This window comes from Xyrauchen texanus, chromosome 9 (assembly GCF_025860055.1).
Source record: "Xyrauchen texanus isolate HMW12.3.18 chromosome 9, RBS_HiC_50CHRs, whole genome shotgun sequence".
Lineage (NCBI taxonomy): Eukaryota > Metazoa > Chordata > Actinopteri > Cypriniformes > Catostomidae > Xyrauchen > Xyrauchen texanus.
In genome coordinates, this window is record NC_068284.1 from 38,639,581 (window position 1) to 38,664,265 (window position 24,685).

The window sequence follows — 24,685 nt, forward strand, 5'->3', positions numbered from 1 at the left end:
GGTGAGCCAAAACATTATGACAACTCATAGGTGAAGTGAATAATGCTGATCATCTCCTAACAAGGCCACATGTCAAGGTTGGTGTAGATTAGATGGTAAGCAAACAATCAGTTCTCGTAGTCAATGTGTTGATTGCAGGAGAAATGGGCAATAGTAAAGACCTTGGCACAAGTCACAGAAAATGTAAATAATGGTTACGGGAGGAATATGTCACAACACACAGTGTATTGTACCATGCTGGGTATGGGACTGCGTAGCCGCAAACTGGTCAGAGTGCCGCTGATGGCCCCTGTCCACGTCGAAAGCTACTACAATGGGCCGTGGAGCAGTGGATGAAGGTCGCCTTGTCCGATGAGTCCCATTTTCTTTTACTTCACGTAGACGGCCGTGTAAGTGTGCACTGTTTGACTGGGGACGTGATGGCTCCAGGATGCACTGTGGGAAGATGACAAGCCGATGGAGGGAGTGTGATGCTCTGGGCAATATTCTGCTGGGAAACCCTGGGTCCGGCCATTCATGTGGAAGTCAATTTGAGATGTTCCACCTACCTAAACATTGTTGCAGACCAGGTACACCCCTTCATGGCAATTGTTTTCCTGATGCCAGTTGTCTCTTTCAGCAGGAAAATGTGCCCTGCCACACTGCACACATTGTTCGGGAATGGTTTGAGGAACATGATGAAGAGTTGAAGGTGTTGCCCTGGCCTCCAAATTCCCCAGATCTCAATCCAATTCAGCATCTGTGGGATGTGCTGGACCTCGACACTTACAGGACTTTAAGGATTTGCTTCTAATGTATTGGTGACAGATACCATAGAAAACCTTCAATGGACTTTTAGAGTCCATGTCTCTGAGGGTCCATGCTATTTTGGTGCCATGCAGAGGACCAACATCATATTAGACAGGTGGTCATAATGTTTTGGCTCATGTGTGTATATTGGTGAAGTTTGATGTATAACCATTTTTTTCCAGTGATTTATAATTTCTGACTGAGGGTGTGAATGGCATAGTGTGTGGAAGAATGTGTACATACCTTTGGTTGAGTGTAAATGTGTCATAACGGATGAATAATGGTGTGTAGAAGGCCTCGGTCAGCACTGCGTAGATGGTGATCATGATCAACAGAATGGCCAGCTTCAGAACTGAGTTCAGTCTCAGGAACACTGCACAGGTCATCATCGCCAACACTCCCGTAAACACGAAATACTGTCAACAAACGACCAAACAACAATAAAGACCACATCAACAAACTTTTTACACTCATCACTTAAAGTGCAGTGAAAGAACTGATCATTAACTCTGTTTCTACAAATGGTAGAACAGTTCTATAAATCCTTTTAACAGACTGAAAATGCCCAAAAGAAATGTATATGTTTGTGTTGGAGGTGGTGGATGAAAGGACCTCTGGATAGAAGCAGATATCTGGGATTGAAGCAGATGCATTAAAAGTCTGGTTCCTGAATGAGACTGATTTATCGAAATCACACCAAAGCTACAATAAAAGAGAGAAGAGAGGGTGCAAATGTTAGAGAATAGTATGCAATGAAATCTCACAAATAAACACCAACATACAAACAATTCAGATGCTTAGCACTGGTTGCACATGCCATTGTCATTTCTGTTGTAGAGTGAAATGACAATGGCAACTATGCACTCTGTGGTCATATGTTTGTGTGTATTCTACAGTTCGTACAAATTCTGTGTTATGGCTGCAGTGGCTATATAAGGATGACAGCTAAGTGTTTGTTCCATAAAGTTTTTTCCAAACTTTGCAGCTACTGGTTCGTGAATGCTCTAAAACACGGAAATTATAGTTTGTTGGGCAGTTTAGCCACTCTTTAACCATAAACTGGTGAGTGTTGTATAACTTTGTGACTAGAACTTGACTCTTTTATTTAAATTTTTTGGTACAAGATTTTGGTAAGAGTATCTACAAAAGAAAACAAATTCCTTTCCATTCCAGAATGGCTATATAATTAGTTCAAAGTAAGGTAGAAATGTATAGTATAATGTGAAAATTGCATATTTATAATGTCAATGTAATGATGTTTATGAAAAGATTTTGTGTCGCTCAACAATGATAATTTTGCAAAGAAAAGAATGATATGTGTTTTGCTCACTATGTTGATCATGGCAGCCAGGAAGTTGATTATGATGGACAGGAAAATGACGACGTTCCGTGCAGCGTATGTTTCATTCACCCAGCAACAGGCTTTTCGCAAAACCAATGGCAAACACTTATAGTCCTCCGCCGTTGTCACGACAACAAGGCAACAGTGAAGAAAGATGAGGACAGAGAACTGTATCACCATTGTGACCATCCTACAAACATCAGTGAACACAGATATTACATGATACTCATTTGTGAGTTTGTTTGAATATGCAGGGAAGTAACAGAATATTCTATATTGGATGGGATGAAATCTAAAAGTTTAAAAGTTGGTAATTGAAAAACCCATATCGAACACTATTGTAAATAGTGCCCCCTAATGTCTATGGTATGTTTGGGTGTTTCTAGGAATACATTTTTTTATGTATCCCAAATATGTACCGAAATGTTTTGGAAATTTCACCAAATTACAGCTTAATTGCTTTCTGTGTCTTCACAATTCACATTTTCATATTTCATATTAGTGAAAAATATATTCATATTTTGTATATATTAAATATATTCATATTTCATATAAATGAAGAAATACATATTTTTTTTCATATTTATTTAATCTCATTGGCTCTGTACATGCACTATGCACAGTGACAATAAAGTTGGATCTAATCTAATCTAAAAATAGTTTAGCTGTGATGGAAATTACACCTTGGGGGCATCTAAGAGACAATCCTAAAAAATTATTTAAAAATGTATATAAATAATTTCACACAATAAATATTAAAATGGTTTGTTTATTTTTATAAATGTAATAATAATAATAATAATTATGATGGATTTTCATATTTATACTTAAAAAATATTTTAAAAGTAGCATAATAAATTATTATGGCATGGGGCCAAGGCAGTTTAAATGTGATCTTAATATAACAAAAAGAAAGAAAAGTTGCAATCTTTTAGTTTTTCTAAAAATATCAACCCCAAGGACATAAAAGTGTCTAAAATAGAAGAAACACCCATATGTATGTGAGTGTATGTATATGAATAAATGCATGTGATTATATGCATATGAGTATATGGTGTGAATGTAAGCATATGTTTACCTTGCAGAGGGCAGAAAGCACTGTATTCCAGTTATGAAGAAGAGAACAATGAAGGCACACACAAGATTAGACTTAAACACCTCATCTCTCATCTGGGAGTACTGCAGAGGAAACAAACACACACACACACACACACACACACACACACACACACACACACACACACACACACACACACACACACACACACACACACACACACACACACACAGAAGAGTGAGGATAGAATTCTTCTTCACATGACATGATATACATCATAAACACACACAACACCATGAAAGCAATAACGATCACATAGGAGAGAGTGTGGTAGGGCCTCTCTCTTTTACTCACAAACTAACACACAAGCTCCTGCACTCTTTGGGTTAGTGAGAACGTGTGTGATGTCAGGGCTGGTGGCGAGGCAAAGCAAAAAACTCAAGAGAGTAGCACAGAGCGAAAAGTCAAGCAAAGGGGCAAAGGAAAACTCAAATGAGCACAAATGATGTGACAAAGGAGTCAAAAAGGTTTTCACTTTCACTTGCATTTTCACTAAGATGGCAACATGCATGGTTAGTTGATCTTGAATAATTTGAAGGCCAGTTGAGGGCAAATCCCAATTCCTCAAGATGAATTAATGTTCTTATGGTCAACCAGGCTGCAGTGGTGGTGATTAGAATGAAACAATTTGGAGACAATCAGATGAATTCAAAGAGTCATTTACTAAGTGTTGATTTTTAAGGCTCTTTGTCAGAACACGTTGATCGGATCAGAGCTAAAAAGAGAGAAACCATTTTGTCAGAACATTAATGAAGCTACAGTCTACCATGCTGGAAAATCCAGTTAAAACCATCTTCTGATGTAACTGGGATTAGATCATTTCTGGCTGGTCAAAGTTAGCTAGGTCAAGCTGTTTTAAATAGCTGATCTGTTGGACTTTCTCCTGGTGTAGCTGAGGTTGCATAAACGCTCCAAGTAGATATTTTTGGATAAGGTAGTTAGTGTTGGTAGACCACACTGGACCAGCTAAAACACCCAAAAAAACAACAAAACACCATATTTTAGCTGTTCCAAGCTGATCTATATGGCTCATCAGTTGGAATACCATCTATTGAGCATGAGGTTGACCAGGAAGTCCATTCTGGTGAACGCATGGTTAAGCATTCAATCGGGGAGAGGGAAAGTGGTAAGGATTCATCCCTGGTTGATAATTAGGTCTAACAGCTGTTTCTTGTTGCAGTAATCTGGAGAGAGTGATATGAGGAGTCCACACCAGAGGAAGGGGGAGAGACAGAGAGATACACAGGTGTGCGACGCTTAAGAGAGTTTATCCTGACTTTTGAGTATTTATTTTGTAAATAAAGAGTTTGAAGGTACCTGAACCACGCTTCCTCATTCCCACCCCGACTAGACCGGTTACAGTGGTGAGGAAACCCGGGATCTTATGGAAGACAATATGATTCCTCGCTGCTGGACGAAGTCATTAAATCTCTCGGCAGCATGCTCCAGGCTAAACACAAGGCCCTGCTTGAGCTACATTGAGATCAAGACCAGTGTTTTCACGCAATTCTCCAGGCTCAATTGAGGGACCAGCCGGCCCTCCAGAGCTTCATACACCAGGAGCAAGGCTCAGCCATGACCCCAGACCCAAAAGCTTCCCTACCCCCACTCACCCTCATGAAAATGGGCCTGCAAGATGAACTGGAGGCATTCATAGAATACTTCAAGCAAATGGCAGAGCTGTGGAAATGGCCGAAGTCACAGTGGGGCCACCACCGCTGTGCAGGGCCCAGCTCCACCAACATCTGTCTCAGTGATCTTGTTGTGCCAGGTCGAAGCACTCAGCTCACTAACGCTGAGCAACCGACTGCCGTTGCATCTTCCCCAGTCGCCAATAGAAATTGGCCATTAGACGGTTTAGTGTCTTTCTCACCCTAAGTGACCCGCCATCGGATTATGATGAGCCGTCAGGAACAGCACTTCCTGATGGCTTTTTGATAACTACAATTGTATTGTATCCTCTTTTGTCTGAGCATCCTGCATCACTCAATGCAACCTGTCTTTAATAATTGAGAAATATGAATATGCAAGTTCAATGTCTGGCCGAAGGTGTTGACCATCAATCACTTTCACTTGATCAAATGCGTGCCTAAGGCATCCTCTTAGGGCTGGGGAAGCTGAGACTTCCCCCTCCTTTACGTCATCTTGACGTGGAGCTGCTGTTGATGGCCCTGGCTCCACCTCCCCAGCCAGCGCATCACACCCCACACACCGATACTCTTTGTCGCAGGACCCATCCATACACATTCCCCTCTATAAAGTAGTAAATGCTGGCCAATTCATTCCCAAAATTAGTGGATGGGTGAGGCTGGAATTAACCGCAGACTCAACACTAAGTTTTTGTCCCCAAAATGGAATAGTGACTGTCACTACAGGGTAAATTCAGCAGGGTAGAGAGAGAGTGAGGAGAGAGAGCGAAATCTAGGGCTCCTCTGCCTTCGGGTACGCTGCCATATGGTCCTCAGCCAGCTGGATGGCCTCCTCCATGTGGGAAGCTTACTTACCAATTGGCAAGGGCCATTTGAGGTCACACGACAAGTGGGAGATCTTGATTATGAGGTAACACGAACAGATAGAGGTGACCCATGTCAAATACACTATCTCAAGAGGTGGTCCCTGTGACATCGGCAACAGTGGTTCCAGAGAGGGCGGAGCTTGGGCCAGAGGTGAACCTAAAAGCCAATCATCTCACTTGTGGGGACCACCTCTTGCTGTTTCAAATCACAGAGGTTGACAACTTGCAAAAATAATTTTCAAAAATACTGTTCTCGCCACTGACTGGTTGTACAAACCTCATACAGCACCACATAGAGACTACACCCAGGGTAGTGGTATGTACTCATCCCTACCGACTTCCTGAGCACAAGAAAACGTGATAAGAGAATAACTGGATGCTATGCTCGAGATGGGCATAATAAAGGAATCCCACAGTGAATGGTCCAGCTGGTGGTGCTGGTTCCTAAGAGCGATCGGTTGGTCCGGTTCTGTGTGGATTATCAGAAAGTAAATGCGGTGTCTAAATTGTATGTATACCCAATGCCTTAAATTGCTTGATCGGTTAGGCACAGCACATTTTTTTACACACTGGATTTGACAAAGGTCTATTGGGAGATCCCCTTAACCACAACAGAGAAATCTGCCTTCTCCACACCATTAAGTTTACACCAATTCGTGGAGCTTCTGTTCAGTTTGTTCGGAGCTCTGGCTACATTCAAATGGCTCATGGACCGAGTTCTCAGACCACATGTTGCTTACGCTGCTGCGTACTTAGACAATATCATTATTTACAGTATTGATTGGAGGTAGAACCTGTAAATCTGAGGGTGGCATGTCCTGAGGTGACTGAGGAGTGCGGCACTCATGGCAAACCCAAAGAAGTGCGCAACTGGGCGGGTGGAGGTACGGTATCTGGGCTTCCACTTGGGCCATGGGCAGGTGTGGCCCCAAATTGATAAAACTGCAGTGATTGTAGCCTGCCCAAGACCTAAGACCAAAAAGGATGTAAGACAGTTCCTGGGGCTGGCTGGCTATTATCGTAGTTTGTACCTAATTATTCAGCCATCACCAGCTTGCTGACTGATCTTACTAAAAAGGCAGCACCAGATACTGTCCAATGGATGGAGCAGTGTCAACAGGCATTTATGCAGGTGAAAGCTGTACTTTGTTGTGGGTCACTTTTACATACACCTGAATTCTCTCCCCCTTTTATTTTACAGACGGACGCATTGCAGGTGGTGGAGGGGGAGGACCAGCCCTGTTGCAACCATTTTGGTCAAGCTAGTTAGGGCTGGTAGACCACCTTGCACCAGCTACCATGTTTCTAAAACACCAACTTTTAAGCAGGTCCAAGCTGATCTAGATGGCTAGATCAGTTGGACTACCATCTGTTAAGCATGAGGTTGTCCAGTAAGACCATCTTGGCAGAGCTAGTTAGGGTTGGTAGATCACATTGGACCAGCTTTCATGTTTCAAAAACACAACCTTTAAGCTGGTCCAAGCTGATCTAGTTGGTTGATCTGTTTGACTACCATCTGTTAAGCGTGAGGTCGACCAGGAAGTCCATCTTAGCAAAGCTAGTTAGGGCTGGTAGACCACCTTGGACCAGCTATCATGTTTCAGAAACACCACCTTTAAACTGGTTCAAGCTGATCTAGATGGTTGATCAGTAGGACTACCATTGGTTGAGCCACCCAGTTGGTGCAAGTTGGTCAAAGCAGATCTACAGTAGATGGATGATCAGTTGGTCTACCATTGGTTGAGCCCAGGTAGACCATCTAGGACAAGCTTGTTAGGTCTGGAAGACCACCTCGGACCAGCGAAAAACAGCAACCATATTCCAAAAACCAGCTTGACCACCGTAAGCTAATTTGTCCTGTTTTTTCCAGCAGGCTATACTAAGTGAGAACATTTCAAATGGCTGTGCGTGTACGTTTCACCTGCCTGTGTGTGCTTTCCAGGAAGTATTGATTGGTATTGCTAGCACATAACATCAACCTTCAGTTCACTTATGATAAAAACACTCTCCCCTCCTCTCTTTTTCCTGCACCGGTTCAAAACAAAAAACCAATAAAACAAGAGCGAAAGAGAATGAAAGGGTGAGAGATATAGAGGCAGAACAGGATGGCTGGAAGAGGGCAGCAGGCTACCTTGTGCTCCAGCAGCGCTTCTCTAAAGGTGAGAGAGAAGGGCGAGATATGTTCTTGGCGGAGCTTGTCCCCGCTGCGCAAGGCGATGGCGCTCTGCATGCAAGCATTAATTTCCTGTGAGCCGGCGCGCACATGCAGGGCTTGAGCCAGGTGGTTGGGGAGCAGGTTAATGGAGTGACGTGTGAGCGCAGCCAGAGTCTACAGAGGAAAAGCACATGCAGCGCCCATGAGTCTGAGAGGGAGAGTGTATTTAATAGTTTGTGTTGTCAGTGTGTGTGCATATCTGTTCATCAAAGAGCTCCACACAACATGAATGGAAGTAAAAAAATTATTAGAAGAAGTATTGCGCGCGATCACACACACACCTACACTTCACATTTTGGCTGTCTCCCTTATTTGACACACCCAATTCAGATCATGAGGTGCTCTACTACTAAGCTATAGAGCTTTTCAGCTTGTAGTCCAAAAAGAGAATTTACCATGGGTTCCCTTGTGATTTTCCTATGGGTTTTTATAATGGGGGTTTTGAATTTATGAGAAAAATAAGGTCTGTGGTAAACATTACTTGACAATTGTAAAGCAGTTTGTGACAGGGCGGAGGACGGGGCCGGGTCGTGTTTCTACACACCCGGTCCCTTTATCCCTCTCGGAGGCTTAATTACAATTATATTAATGCATTTGGCAGACGCTTTTATCCAAAGCGACTTACAGTGCACTTATTACATAAACAATCCCCCCGGAGCAACCTGGAGTTAAGTGCCTTGCTCAAGGATACAATGGTGGTGGCTGTTGGGATCGAACCAGCGACCTTCTGATTAACAGTTATGTGCTTTAGCCCACTACGCCTCCACCACTCACTAATTAGCCTGATAAGGGACCGGGTGTGTAGAACCTGGCCCTGCCCTCCACCCTGCCACACAGTTCAATGGAAAGGAGGAGGCGAGAACCAGCCTGGCGATATAAACAGTATTTTAATGATTAACTTAAACAAAAGACAAACACACACACATGACGGACATGTCCATAAACAATCTCTCTCTCCCGCACCATCCTCCGTAATCGGCCGTTATCCCTCTCGGAGGCTTAATTAGCCTGATAAGTGACCAGGTATGTAGGACCACGACATGGCCCCGCCCTCCGCCCTGTCACAACGATACGTGGATGTTTTGTTCCACAACATAAATTACACACAGTCATACCTCAAATGTGAATTTTTAAGGTATATTGAATTACATACTCTTTTTTTTTAAATGCATGTAGGCTTCAAAAGGTATGACTGTGTGTAATTTATGTTGTGGAACAAAACATCCACGTGTCATCAATTAATGTTTACCACAGACCTTATTTTTCTTATAAGTTCAAAAACCTCATTATAAAAACCCATAGGAAAATAGGAAATAGGAAAACCATAGCGAATTAGACTACAAATTGACGTCACACCTAAACAGCTTTATGCAGAGAATCAGGTAAGTTAGATAAAAGAGACATTAACTACAAAATGTGTAGTGTTAGGCCGTATTTAACCCTGTCATTTAAATACATTTTCGGCAATCAGATCGCAATCAGATAGCACTTGACCACATTTAAAAGGATAGTTCACCCAAAAATGAAAATTCTCTCATTTTCGCACCCTCATGCCAGCCCAAATATGTATGACTTACTTTCTTCTGCAGAACACAAACAAAGTTTTTTAGAAGAGTATCTCAGCTCATTTGGTGCTTACAATGCAAGTGAATGGTGACCAGACCTTTGAAGCTCCAAAAATCACATAAAGGCCACATAAAAGTAATCCATATATCCCCAGTGGTTAAATCAATATCAATATCATTTTAATGCCAGGTGTATTTAGTGGTCCTCCAGGAAAGAATTAAGAAACACTGGTCTAGATGTTTCAGATTGACAACTATATTGTTTAAACTTGTTATAAGCTAGTAAATTACCCTGGATCAGGAACAAACCGGCTACCATCTTCCAAAAACAGATCCTATTTTAAGCTATTTTAAGATCCTATTTCTAGTGCCCCCTTTTAATATAGAGGAGATGACAAAGAAGATTTAAACATGAAATAGATGAGATGTTCATATATGGAAAGAGATTGAACAAAGATATCACAAGCCTTAAGCATACTAAAGTCCATAATCAGGACATAAATGAAAAATTGTATGAATGGTCCTAGCTGTTTTAATATTCATAGACACAGTATTAAGAGTGTTTCATTTTTCAAGTTAATTAATGATAAAAGCACTAAGATCTAATAATTATGTTAGGCTCCCTGGAGTTTTCATTTAGATAATCTGGCCCCAAAATAAACAATTTGAAGAGCCCTGGTCTACTGTAGGGCAAAACCTTTGCTATGGAATCGTGCCAATGTTGCCCAAAAATGCTGTCGATGTAGGCAGCTCTCTGAGGTTTGGAACGGAGTCCATGTATATAAAAACAAACTTACTTGTTGTCCATAATTTTGAGCAAGATGAAAGTCCCTTCTCATAAGGCAAAGCACACATGAATTGTGATGCTCAGGATGTTTAATATCCATGTGGAAACATTTTCTGCTGCCCAACAAAACCAAAGTAGAGATGGTAACATGAGGGGTGGTGGTAATTTAAGGGTTAAGGGACCAGGCTGGTTATGCAAAGATTGTAGGTTTGGTCCTCCTACCTTTTTGTGTTGTGCCTTTGAGTGAAATCCGAAATCAACAGGATTGTCCATGCTATCGCTGTACTCGATTGCTGTAGATGAACTATGTCTGTCAAATGACAAACAGTCTTTTGGCTTTAACTCCAAATGATATATGTATGTTTAGTTCAAAGCCACCAGAATCAACCAAGCTTAGAGTAAAAGTTTCAAGAGAGCTGTTCGCATCATGATGTTGTCAAATAACATTAGATGGAAGAATGAGAGAAGACCTCCATAAGGGTCACCAGACACATTTCTTTAAAGCTGTACACAATAATGGCCATATATATAACACACAGATGAACTAGAAGTAAAATGAAAGCACTGTATCGTGATGTGTTGTATTGTGCTTGCATATATTTAACTGTGGATATGTCAGCGCAAGAGCACAGGTCAAATGGAGATGATATTGCATAAACAGTTTCTGACACATACGTTTGATTTTGTTTTGGCTGTTGAATGTATCTTTAAAGAGGAGCTTCTATGAGGTTAGCAAAGCCATTAGCAGGATTCCTGTGGTCACTGTGAACTGTGACTCATCTAGTGATGGACTAGAAGTAAATTACATGAACTCAGCTGTAAGAATGCTCACAATAACACACATACACTCATGCATTTATTGGCTGGGTATTGCCAATCACCTCATAATACGATATGTATCGCAATGTGTATCATGATCATCTAAGCTGGTCTTTTCTGTAAGGAAATCTTTTTGAAATCTTACATGGGCTTCTCATTCATCAGACATTGACAGTTGTGCATCAGTAGTCTTCAGAGGTGGGGGACTAGAGTTACAATACTTGACTTGAGTCTGACTTGAGAACCAGTGACTCGAGACTTGACTTGAACTGCATGACTCGACAATGTTTTTTTTATTATTATTTTCAATAACTTATTATTAACAGTAATGAAATGTGTAAAAAAAATATATGCAAAAATGCAAGCCCGCCAGCACCACTGATCTGCATCTGTGCAGTTAACGCTGTGCTCACAATGCACCAAAATTACAGATGATTGTCGAGTTCCCAAAATAATTTCCTTTGGATATAAATATTTCGAATTGGACCGTGTGAATAAAAAAAGATTTGCCAGATGCACAATATGCAATTCAAAAATATCCGATACAACTACCACAACCTCGAATTTCATCCGATATTTCAAAACCCACAAGGAAAGGCAAGTAAATCATTTAATTATCCAGAAAGATTAACATGAAAATTACTGTTCAAATATTTGAGGGCTGTCAGTAAATTAAAATGATTCACGATTAATCTCATGTTTTGTAGCGTGACAAGTTTGAAATGACATTGTCTCTAAATGTGTGTGTGTGCCTTTAATTACCGACGTTAAACATGTTTAAATTATATCAGTAAATGTTTTAGATTTGGCAGCCATAAAATAGTAAAATTAAAAAATAAACTAAACTGAAACTAGAAAGCACTGAAAAAACTAAACCGAAACTAAAACTAACAGTCAAAGATTGGAAACAACTGAAAATAAAATAGAAATGAAAACTAAATTAAAAATTCCAAACTATAATAACCATGCTCACAATATAAATACTGTATACTTCATAAACAGAGTATAAGCATGAGTGTATGTGTGAACTGATGTGTTTAATCAGAATTGTATTAATTGATGTGGGCTGGGCAAATTTGCTGAGATTAGGCTGTGTTAATCTGCTGTTAGCATTGGGATTTTTCATAGAATAATCCCAGTTCCCCACTTTCATTTCCTGTAGTCCTCCTCTCTATTATCACAGTGGCACTTCTTCTGATTAACATTTTTTATTGATTCACATAGATAATAAAGAAAAAGAAAAAAAATATACACAGAATCTAAATTTAACCCCTACTATTACCCCTCCCCCAACCTTACCCTCAACAACATCCCTGTGGTCACACATGTTTATAAAAAATAAAAAAAACATTAAAAAAAAATATAATATAAATTATAAAATACTCAATCATATATACACAATCACACACATTTAAAACTTAACTTCTCTCTCCACTACCCCTCCCCGAGAGCCCACCAAAAATGATAAATAGCTGCCCCATTTCCCATCAAGCAAATCCCAATTCCCCAGCTTTCTACACTCTACACTCTCTAAAAAAACTATTTGTCTGCCAATCATGACACTAGTTAGGACCCAATTTCTTGTGTGTTTATCCCCTATATTGATGACTGCCCATCACCTAAAATACAGAGTCTGGGGCAGAATGAAATTTGGGTGCCCAATACATCACACATAAACCTCTGAACCTTCAACCAAAATTATTGGATCTTCACACCACCAAAAAAATGGGTTGTGTCTACATCTTCTGATTGGCATCACCAGCAGGTGGGTGTGTCTTTATGACCAAGTTTATACAATTTAGAGGGGGTCCAATAGAATCGATGTAAAACCTTGAATTGCATAAGGTGCACCCTTGCATCTCTAGATGCAGACTTGACTTTTTTTTTTTTATCCTAGCCAACACTCCCTCCTCCAATACCATGTTTAAATCTTTCTCCCATAATCTATTGACAGAAGTTAAAGCTCCCTCCTCCAGACTCTGAATTAGCAGGGAGTAATACACTGATGCCTCATTACCTTTCCAAAAGCAGTAATCACCACTTCCAGAGTATCTACTGCTTTAGGGGGGTGTATGCTACTCCCAAAAATAGTACAGAACAGGTGGCGCAGCTGTAAATACCTAAAGAACTGAAATCTGAGAATGTTGAACCAAATTTTCAAAGGATCTCAACACTCTCATATAGGTCAGTGTATTATCCTCCCTCACAATCCACTCTGACCAGCAGAAAGGGGATTTATTATTACTTAATTTTTGGTTCAGCCATATGCTCGAGGCAACATTTAAATAAATATCCATATTAAACACTGGACACTTTTGTCCTTACTGAGTGCAAATGCGAGATAACGGGATGTAACTTAACTTGTCTGATTAGTTTGATAGAAAAGCTTTGCAATTGTGAAATAGGGGCAACGTCCTGTCCAGTACAAAACCAGGGAGGGGCTCTCTCAGGTGGAAGCGACCAATGAGCCAAATGTCTGAGACCGAATGCACAATAACAAAACAAATTCCTGGGTAGGCCTAGCTCACCATTGTCAATCAGCCTATGCAACTTACTGAAATGTAATCTGGGACATTAGCCATTCCAAATGAAGGACATCACTATGCTATCAAATTGCTTGAAATAAGAGAGGGGTTAGCAGGTAACTGAATTTTGGAATACAATGTCACGAACCCCGCTCCCTCGCTCCGCCCCCTCGAGCTTCCACACTCGTTCCGCCCCCTCGAGCTCGCACGCTCGTTTTGCTCCCTCGAGCTCGCACGCTCGTTTTGCTCCCTCGAGCTTCCACGCTCGTTTTGCTCCTACGAGCTCTCATGCTCGTAGCAGGTCTCCCTCCTCGGGCTCACATGCCCGCTCCCAATCGCCAGAACATTATGTACACCTGCACTTGTCTCAATCTCCACATTAGTTTCATCTGTACTCGTCTCATCACCTTTCATTGTTTACACCTGCACTTTCCCCTATATATATATCACTGCCCTTTCGTCTCACGCCTGTTGGTTATTGTATTTAGTTTCCCGTGTCTTTGCCCCCCGCTAGTCTCGTCTAGTTCTGAACTCCTCTAGTTTACCCCTTAGCTTGCCAGCTCTTGTGTTCCCCTAGCTCCCCTGTTTAGTGTTACTCGTTCCGCTGATTCTTATTACCCCGGCTTTGACCCTACGCTCTCGTTGACCACTCTCTCCTGGATTTGCCCCTTTACCCTATCTTGATTCCCCGGCTTCGACTTAACGCTCACCCTGACCATTCTTCACTGGATTTGCCCTGTTTTTGTACTGTTGCCTGCTTTGTTGGAATAAAGCAGTTTTCTCCGACATTGTGACTGTCTCGTCTTGTGTTTGTGTGTGCGGGTTACATACAATTAATTTTGAAAACATTAACCTTCCCAATCATAGATAAATTCAATGAAGCCCACCCACCCACATTGCTCGAAAATCCCATTATTAAAGTGTCAAAATTAACTCTAACTAAATCACACAAACTTGTTGGGAATAAAACACCTAAATATTCAATGCCCTGTTTGGGACAGTGACACTTCTTATATAAAACACAAACATACATTTAATAAACAATATAAGCAATATCTAGAATCTGATTCTGGTAACTACAACAAACAAATCTAAAGAGGTCAGCAAAGTTATAACATGAAGATTTATGGAGTCTGAATATCAGTCAAGAAGCAGCATTTTTTGAAAGATTCCAGTTGAAAAAACATACAAACAACTAAATTGTAAATGAATGTGGATCTGGATGGAGAAGGGTAGAATGAATAATTTCCAGGAGGAGTTGCAGAGAATCGAGCTCTTAGAGATCTTCTCCGTAGTTACTTTTACACATATGGCCTTTGCCATAAACCTGACAGCATTTTTTTTTTGAGTGTGTAAACAAGATCTGTTGTCGAAATGCTCAATCGGCTTTAGAAGTTGAAACTTTTTTGGAAGAAGATCTACATTAATGCTTTGCATGTACAAAGCCGTACCATTAATGGAGCAAAGATGCTCTGCTCCAAGCAAAAATTAACTGGTGATGTTGGTTGACCGGCATGGTCTTTCGAGTGAGAGTTAAAGGTGCACTCAGCGATTCCTGAGAAACACTGTTGATATTCAACATCAACTGCCAAAACAAACACACTCCTCCCTTCAGTGTTCCTTTGGAAGCTCCACCCCCAAATTCATGCACGCAAGATGGTTTTATGCACACCAACTCCAGACACTCACAACCCTCCTGCTACTAAATCTAACATCACAACAACAGGATATATGGGTTCATCTAGGTTACTGTTGTAAGCTATGTTCCCTGATGGAGGGAATGAGACTTTGTGTCGAATGAAGCGACACTAGGGGACTTTCTTGAAAGCCTCGGTTACCTCTGAACTTGCGAAAAGGCCAATGAGAATTTGGCAGAGAGAATTTGCATGTTCCTCCCGCGGACATATAAGGAGGGAATCCTGCATCTGTTCATTTAGGTTTTTCACATGAGGAGCCAAGAATAAGGTTTGGCCATTACAGTGACTCGGTTCAGCGTCGTGGCCAGGGGGACACAACGTCTCATTCCCTCCATCAGGGAACGGAGGATACAACAGTAAACTAGACGTTCCCTGTCTGTCGCTCACTTCGACGTTGTGTCGAACGAAGCGACTCTAGGTGTCCCTATTCAATCACGTCATGCGCTGAACCGTGTACGTGAGCTGCTGATGCAGGTTGCGTGCCAAAGCAACAGGCTGCGTCAGACTGCACGTTCCCTTCCCCAATGCCCCATAAAAATCATCATAAACTTTTCTAGCCTAAGAGAACACGGGACAAGACCAATTCAACCCTGAGATTGTAAAATCTCGTGAAGGTGTTGGGTGTTGCCCAGCCCACTGCTCTACAAACATCTGATAGGGAGGTATCGTTGGCCAGGGTCCACGAGGATGCCACACTTCTTGTTGAGTGTGCTCAGACCCGCAAAGGAGCGGACACGGCCTGGGTGTGAAGTGGAGGCTCCAGAGGTCTGGGCATGGATGCCAGAGGGTGCCCCATCCATGGAGGGGCTGTCGCAAGAGCGTGAGAGCCGAGAACCAAGTGGGTTACTAGGGGGCCACTACGTGACTTTTTCCTCATCCTTCCTGACCTTGTATAGAACCCGTGCAAGTAGAGTCACTGGGGGAAATGTGTACTTGCGCAGCCCCCGGGGCTAACTGTGTGCCAGTGAGTCTATCCCGAGGGGAGCCTCCGCTAGGGAGTACCAGAGCGGGCAGTGGGAGGTCTCTTGGGAAGTGAACAGGTCTACCTGTGCTTTGTAGAACTGCTCCCAAATCAGCTGGACAGCCTGGGGGTGGAGCCTCCACTCACCGCTGAGTATGCCCTGTCGCGACAGTGCGTCCACTGCCCTGATATGAGTGGCACGCAACGACCTGAGTCACTGCTGGCTCTGAAGGAGGAGATGGCAGGCGAGTTGCGACATGTGATGAGAGCGCACGCTGCCTTGGCGATTTATGTACGCTATCGTGGTGGTGCTGTCTGAGCGAATCAAGACGTGCTTGTCCTGAAGTACCAGGAGAAACCTCCGCAGGGCAAGGATTACAGCCAGCGACTCTAGGCAGTTGATGTGCCAACCCAGCCGGGGCCCCATCCAGGAGCTGGCGGCTGCGTGCCTGTTGCACACGGTGCCCCAGCCCCATTTGGAGTCGTCTGTGGTGACCAGAATGTGTTGGGACACCTGCTGTAGGGTGACTCCTGTCCGCAGAAAACAGAGGTCTGTCCAGGGGTTAAAAATCTGGCGCTGTAACCTTCATGAAGACGCGAAGGGGAGGACCTTGTACTGGTGCGCCTGGCCATCGAACGCAAACCATAGGAAGGGTCGGTGTCGAGGCAAGATAGAGATGTGGAAGTATGCGTCCTTCAAGTCTACCGCTGCAAACCAATCTTGATGCCGTACACAAGTTAGAATGTGTCTTTGCGTGAGTATTTTGAACGGAAGTTTGTTTAACGCCCAGTTGAAAACTCGCAAGTCCATGATCGGTCGTAAGCCGCTGCCTTTCTTGGGTAAGATGAAGTAAAGACTGTAGAAACCCTTCTTCATCTCGGCTAGAGGGACAGGCTCTATCGCGCCTTTGAGTAAAAGGGTCGCAATCTCCACGCGTAGGGTGTTGGCGTCTCCACCATGCACAGAGGTAAATCAGACGCCACAGAAATGGGGCAGGGGCCTGGCGAACAGAATCACGTAGTCGAGTCGGTTGATCGTGGCTAACCAGCGCAATGGGTGGGGAAGTGAAAGCCACGCGTCCAAGCTCCGTGCGAGGGACACTAGGGGGACAATCACTTTTGATGTACCTGACGAGGCTTCGTAGCGGGCGGAGCAGGTAGTGTTGTGTCGCGTCGGGAGGCAAAAGTGCGTCCCGAGGCTTTGGTGCAGAGAGAAAACTCGAAGCAATCACCTTGCTCCGCGCACCCGGCAGGGGGTGGGTTAGTGACTGAGGAGGAGGTCCTGTGTAGGCATCCTCTAGACCTGTCAGAACCGGCTGGCCGGGGGGCAGCAGTTGTGGGTCTGGAGGCGAGGTGTCCACATCCGGGGTGTGGCACCGGGTTGCCGTGAGAACGGCATTTGCGGGCCAGATGACCCAGGAAATTAGGAAATTGCTTGTTAATTGAGAATGTGGTTCGCCCTCTGGCTCTATGACCCGGAGGGCGAAGTCGGTTGCGGAACGCAGTTCCTGCAACACGTAGAGGTCAGGACTACCCAAGTGCAGATCTTTGAGTGCCTTGGCCTGGTGAACCTGCAGGAGGGCCATGGCATGCAGGGCGGAGGTGGCCTGTCCGGTGCTCTGCCCCCACCCTCCAACCTGTGCATGTGCAAGAACCAACTCCTTTTGCTGATTGGCTGGAGTAGTGTTGTGTGGATCGGTGTGTTCCATTTTTTTTTTGTCCCAGAGCCAGGACTGTGAACAAATACTAGATTTGTTTTCAGCCCACCCACAGAAGGACAGCTAGCAGACTGTGAGGAGATATTTGCAGAATTTGACAAAATGTGTAATGGATTGAATTACTGAGTGCACCTTTAAATGTATGAATGTTGGGACGAAGTTATGAGTCAAGAATGCGGTGATGACAGAAGAGAGGCTTACTTTCTTTCTGCTTTATTGTATGTATTTTGAACCAACTGTCATGGAGGGACACCAATAGCCAAGGGCTGGCTATAGTGTATGTGTGTGTGGATCTGAGCTGTCCTAAAATGGGCCATTACTAAAACACACAGTTTTAGAACTTCTACCTAGAGATGGCTTTTAGGAAACAAGAAAAATTATAAAGGCCCTAAAGCGCTCACAAATTGTAGATCTTTGGCTTGTTATGGATTTATTTATCGTCTACGGAACACAGATGCCATTTATCTTTTGACTCACATCTTTTAATAGATCATTTTTTAATGTGTTCTCTCTGAAATACAAATACATGGTCCCTCTTAAAGGGATAGTTCACCTATAAATTAAAATTCTGTCATGATTTACTCATACTCATGTTGTTCCCAACCTGTATGACTTTCCTCTGTGGAACAAAAAAGAGACGTTAAGCAGAATCTCAGTCACCATTCACTTTCACTGCATTTTTCCCATATAATGAAAGTGACTGGTGGCTGAGACTGAAGAAAGTCATGAAACAATAGTAGGGTGAGTAAATAAAGACAGCTTTTTCATTTTTGGGTGAACTATCCCTTTGAACTCCTGAGTGAACACTCTCAGGTTGCAGTGTTTATGTGTGGTTGTGAATGTAAGGATCTCCATAAAATTTTGGACTGCACACAAAACAAGGACTAAATCCATTAACAAAACGATCCTTCAGCAGAACACACACCCAAAAACCCATACACTCCCTAAAAAACTCACACAAACACAAGCGCACACACACGCGCGCCGCACACACACACACACACACACACACACACACACATGTTGTGTTTCCATGTTTTATGGGGACTTTCCATAGACATAATGGTTTTTATACTGTACAAACTTTATATTCTATCCCCTAAACCTAACCCTACCCCTAAACCTAACCCTCACAGAAAACTTTCTGCATTTTTACATTTTCAAAAAACATAATTTAGTATGATTTATAAGCTGTTTTCCTCATGGGGACCGACAAAATGTCCCCACAAGGTCAAAATTTTCGGGTTTTACTATCCTTATGGGGACATTTGGTCCCCACAAAGTGATAAATACACGCTCACACATACACACACACACACACACACACACACACAAACACACACACACTCACACACACACACACACACACACACACAGTGGCTGCAATGCGTCATTGAGGACAAAAGCTGAAGAGAGTGACTGAGAAGAGAGGGAGAGGATGTGAGATAAAGGAGAAGAAAAGGAAAGCACATGAAAGAGGATAAGATAGAAAGAGAGGGAGGGATAAACGGAGCGAGAAGAAGAAAAAGAATCCCGTTACTGCCTTACAGACATTCCTGTTGTCATGGATACCAGCCTTATAATCTTACATACACACATGAACATATCAGCATACTTCTGTTTGAACACATCTAGAATAGCTCAGACATGCTCGAGCGTGCGCACCCCACGCACACACACACACACACACACACGCACCTAATCAACCTGAAAGCTTGTGCTCTCAGCTGATGTATAATTGGCTGGTCGCCCTGCCAGTCATACAGTCAGAGTTCTTTGATGTGATAAGATGACTGCATGACAAAGGCAACAAAAGCACCGCATTAATCAAAGACAACATTCCCATATGTTAACAACGTCACCATAGCAACAGCCTGGCAACTTGGCCCACACCAAGAGAGAATTCTGCATCATAATCAGCTGCACTTTTCCTGCCCTACAGCCTTGAGAACCCTCTATACTGGCCCCTGTCCTACAGCCCTGAGCAGTGGCGCCTGCAGCTGTGTGGCTGTACGCACTGTGCGTACCATGAACGCTCCGACTGGCCTGGGAAATATTTACTCAGAATATTTCACCAATCATGAAATGTGCCTCATATTTCTGTTGGCTGTTTAAAAGAACTAGAAATGCCCAATTTGTGAATGAATAAATCTTCTGAGTTGGTTCTTTTCAGTGAATTGTCCAAACAGGCTTACAAAACAGTCTGAATCGATTTGTGATTCAGTACAATTCGTTCAGAACGCTCTCTCACTAAATCATTTGGAGCTGTTTCTCACACAGTATTATAGAACACTGTGAAATAGAAAGTTAAAGTGATAGTTCATCCAAAAAAGAAGATTATCTCATAATTTACTCTCATGCCATGCCAGATGTGTATGAAAACAAACAGAAGAATTTAGAAGAATATCTCAGCTCTGAAGGTGCATTCAATGCAAGTGAATGGTGGTCAGAACTTTAAAGGTTCAAAAAGCATATAAATTCATAAAATGTATCCACATGACTCCAGTGGTTTAATCCATGTCTTATATAGCAATATTCTTCTTCTTTTGTTTTTGGTGATTAACCTTTTTTTTGTGTGCATATTGCCACCTACTGGGAAGGGAGGAGAAAATATGGTAAAAAAGGACTTAAATGTTGATTTTTTTTTCTCACAAACATATATTATATCACTTCTGAAGATATGGATTAAACAACTGGAGTCATATGGATTACTTTTATGCTGCCTGTTCGTTCTTTTTGGAGTTTAAAGTTCTGGCCACCATTCACTTACCCTGAATGGACCAACAGAGCTGAGATATTCTTCTAAAAATCTAAAAAAGAAAGACAGTCATACACATCTGGGATGGAATATGGGTGAGGAAATTAGAATTTTAGGGTGAACTATCCCTTTATAAGTTCCATTGAATCACCTGTAAATTGAGGCAAAAAAAAAAAATCACAGTAGCCACCAGTCACAGTAGCAGGTGAATGCACAATTTTACCAGCCACTTTGATATTATATATACACAGTGTATGTATATATATATATATATATATATATATATATATATATATATATATATATATCAAGGTTTCCGTTAGCCTGTATTTACTGGTTTTTGACCGCTAAAATGTCCTAATGTCCAAATTCAAACATGGTCGGACAAAATGTCCAGTAAAAATATTACCACGACCAGGAACTCCTTTAGTTGTTGCCACAAATGCACAGCATTAAATCATCCCCCTGATTACAGTGCATTGCTACCATGGAGGTTTAAACTTTCCCAAAGGCAGCTCTCACTCGACCTGCCACTGCCACAGGCAGCTCTCACTCGACCTGCCACCACCAGAGGAAGCTCTTACTCTACCTGCCATGGCCACAGGCAGCTCTCATTCGACCTGCCACTGCCACAGGCAGCTCTCACTCAACCTGCCACTGCCACAGGCAGCTCTCACTCAACCTGCCACTGCCACAGGCAGCTCTCGCTCAACCTGCCACTGCCACAGGCAGCTCTCACTCGACCTGCCACTGCCACAGGCAGCTCTCGCTCAACCTTCCACTGCCACAGGCAGCTCTCACTCGAGCTATGTGTGCGCCCTATTTATTGCCTGGCATTATATTATATTTAGAGGCACCATCACAATTAACACCTGGTAATATGCATCTTTTTTGAACAATTGTGTTCGGATTTCGAGGAGTGGGACTCCGAATTACTGCAGACATCAATCATTATGATCAATGCAAAAAAGTATAATAAAATTAAAGTGCGAAAAAACGGAGCATCGTTTTTGTTAACTTGCATTTATTATAAGTGCAAACATGATGTTTAGAGCAGAATTGTCAGTTATTTTAGTCAAATAAATGCATTAGAGACTCATATGTGTGTGAGTTAACAAACTTAACATGTGTAAATATTTGCATGAACATAAAAAGATTCAACAACTCAAAAGTAAAAATCAGTATCTGGTGTGGCCACCAGCTGCATTAAACTACTACAGTGCATCTCCTCCTCATGGACTGCACCAGATTTGCCAGTACTTGCTGTGAGATTTTAACCCACACTTCCACCAAGGCACTTGCAATTTCCCGGACATTTCTGGGGGGAATGTCCTAGCCCTCACCCTCCGATCCAACAGGACCCAGACGTGTTTAATGGGATTGAGATCCGTGCTCTTCGCTGGCCATGGCAGAATACTGACATTCCTGTCTTGCTGGAAATTATGCACAGAAAGAGCAGTTTGGCTGGTGGCATTGTCTTGCTGGAGAGTCTTGCTCATGTAAATGGTAACATGGTAAGTGGTCTGCACTTATATAGCACCTTTTTAACCTTAACAGTATTCAAACCGCTTTACACTGTGATTCATTCACCCATTCACACACACATTCATACACATGCAAGGAGCTAGCCTGCCATTGGAACAACTTGGGGTTCAGTGTCTTCAGCATGTGGAGTCTTGTGGGCCGGGATTCGAACCATCAACCCTACGATTAGTGGCCGACCCGCTCTACCATCTGAGCCACAGCCACCCATGTCAGGATGAGCCTGCAGGAAGGGTACCACACGAGGGAGGAGGATTCCTTCAATGATAAACGTGAGTCTGACCATCACCCCTGGTGAGACAAGACCGCGACTCGTCAGTGAAGAGAACTTTTTGCCAGTCCTGTCTTGTCCAGCGAAGGTGGGTTTGCGCTCATAGGTGACATTGTTGCCGGTGATGTCTGGTAAGGACCTGCCTTACAACAGGCCTACAAGCCCTCAGTCCAACCTCTCTGCCTATTGCGGGCAGTCTGAGCACTCATGGAGGGATTGTGCATTCCTGGTGTAACTCAGGCTGTTGTTGCCATCCTGTACCTGTCCCGCAGGTGTGATATTCGGATGTACCGATTCTGTGCATGTGTTGTTAATGTGGTTTGCCACTGCAAGGAAGATCAGCTGTCTTTCACTGACAAGTCACGGTTTTCTCACCAGTGGTGATGGTCAGACTCACGTTTATCATGAGTTTATCAGAAATGAGCGTTACACCGAGGCTCTGGAGTGGGATCTATTTGGAGGTGGAGGGTCCGTCATGGTCTAGGGCGGTGTGTCCCATCATCATTGGACTGAGCTTGTTGTTATTGCAGGCAATCTCAATGCTGTGCGTTACAGGGAAGACATCTTCCTCCCTCATGTGGAACTCTTCCAGCAGGCTCATCCTGACATGACCCTCCAGCATGACAATGCCACAAGCCATACTGCTCGTTCTGTGTGTGATTTCCTGCAAGACAGGAAAATTAATGTTCAGCCATGGCCAGCGAAGAGCCCGGATCTCAATCCCATTCAGCCTGTCTAGGACCTGTTGAATCGGAGGGTGAGGGCTAGGGTCATTCCCCCCAGAAATGTCCGGGAACTTTCAAGTATGGGGTAACATCTCACAGCAAGAACTGGCAAATCAGGTGCAGTCCATGAGGAGGAGATGCACTGCAGTACTTAATGCAGTTGGTGGCCACACCAGATACTGACTGTTACTTTTGTAAAAGAAAATAAAGCAGTTGAAAATGAAAGGACGTTTCTGCACGTTCCACTAGACACACTCATACAGCGTGCTTAGCCCCAAATCACGAATGACCCTCTGAATACACAGCAAATCAGGTATGCGAATTGACAGCATTTCTTTTCACTGTTCTTCAAAATATCAAGGTTTGTAACAGCATTTTTTGTTATATTTCACTCTAAGATGTCTTAAAGTTCGCCCGCCACAGTGGCGGGTAGATGAGCAACAAATAGCTGCATTAGGCAGGTGCTAATTTCATACCCTTGCTGTAAGGCAGGAACAGTGTTTTAAACCCTTTTTTCTTTTCTTTTTTGGAGCACATGAACTTAGTGTGAAATATTCTGCTTATCTATGTATGTAAAAGACCTAAAATCTCAAAACAGCTTCCTCTTCATGTACAGAAGATGAGTTACAGTACATGTGCCTTACCAACCAGATTACCATATACAAAACAACACATTTAAACAACCATCCATAACAAATAAATACAAACTGAAATCATGCAAACATAACACAAGATAAAATGGAGAGATGTGGAGTAAAAGGAATATTCTGGGTTCAGTACACGTTAAGCTCAGTTAACAGCATTTGCAGCATAATGTTGATTACCACAAAAATAAAAAAATGTGTCCCTACTTTTCTTGAAAAAATGTGGGTTACATTGAGGCACTTACAATGGAAGCAAATGGGGACAATCCATAAACGTTAAAATAATACACAAGTTTTAACAGAAGAATTAATGTTAGTGCTTTTATAAAATTACAAGCTTCATGTCTTTAAACCCTCCAAAACTTGGTCATTAATTTCCATTGTAAGTGCCTCACTGTAACCCTGATTTTTTCTTTTTTTAAAGAAATGGAGGAATTAGTCTAAATAATTGTTGTGGTAATTAACTTGTATTAAACCCAAAATATTCCTTTAAATCAAGAGTTCACACTAAATGACAAGTGCAGTGAATATAAACAGAACATCTATTTAAAGGGTGGTTCAGTCATTATTTACTCAGCCTTGTGTAGTTCCTAACCTAAATGTCTTTCTTTCTTCTGTGAAACACAAAGGGAGATGTTTGGCAGAATTTTAGCCTCAGTCACCATTAACTTTCATTGTGAGGAAAAAGATGCAGC

General features: G+C 42.6%; 1 protein-coding gene across 2 annotated transcripts in view; it reads right to left on the reverse strand.

Annotated features, from left to right (window-relative positions):
* The window catches only part of LOC127649767 (adenylate cyclase type 8-like), a 66,076-nt gene that overhangs the window by 13,065 nt on the left and 28,326 nt on the right, over window positions 1-24,685 (reverse strand). Inside the window, exons 8-12 of one of the 2 annotated variants that reach the window (XM_052134995.1) lie at window positions 7,895-8,092; window positions 3,210-3,310; window positions 2,120-2,321; window positions 1,402-1,491; window positions 1,033-1,205 (exon numbers count right to left, since the gene is read on the reverse strand). In XM_052134995.1, the coding sequence (XP_051990955.1) occupies window positions 1,033-1,205; window positions 1,402-1,491; window positions 2,120-2,321; window positions 3,210-3,310; window positions 7,895-8,092 (764 nt within the window). The remainder of the gene's footprint in view (window positions 1-1,032; window positions 1,206-1,401; window positions 1,492-2,119; window positions 2,322-3,209; window positions 3,311-7,894; window positions 8,093-24,685) is intronic. The other variant, XM_052134997.1, reaches the window with a different exon arrangement.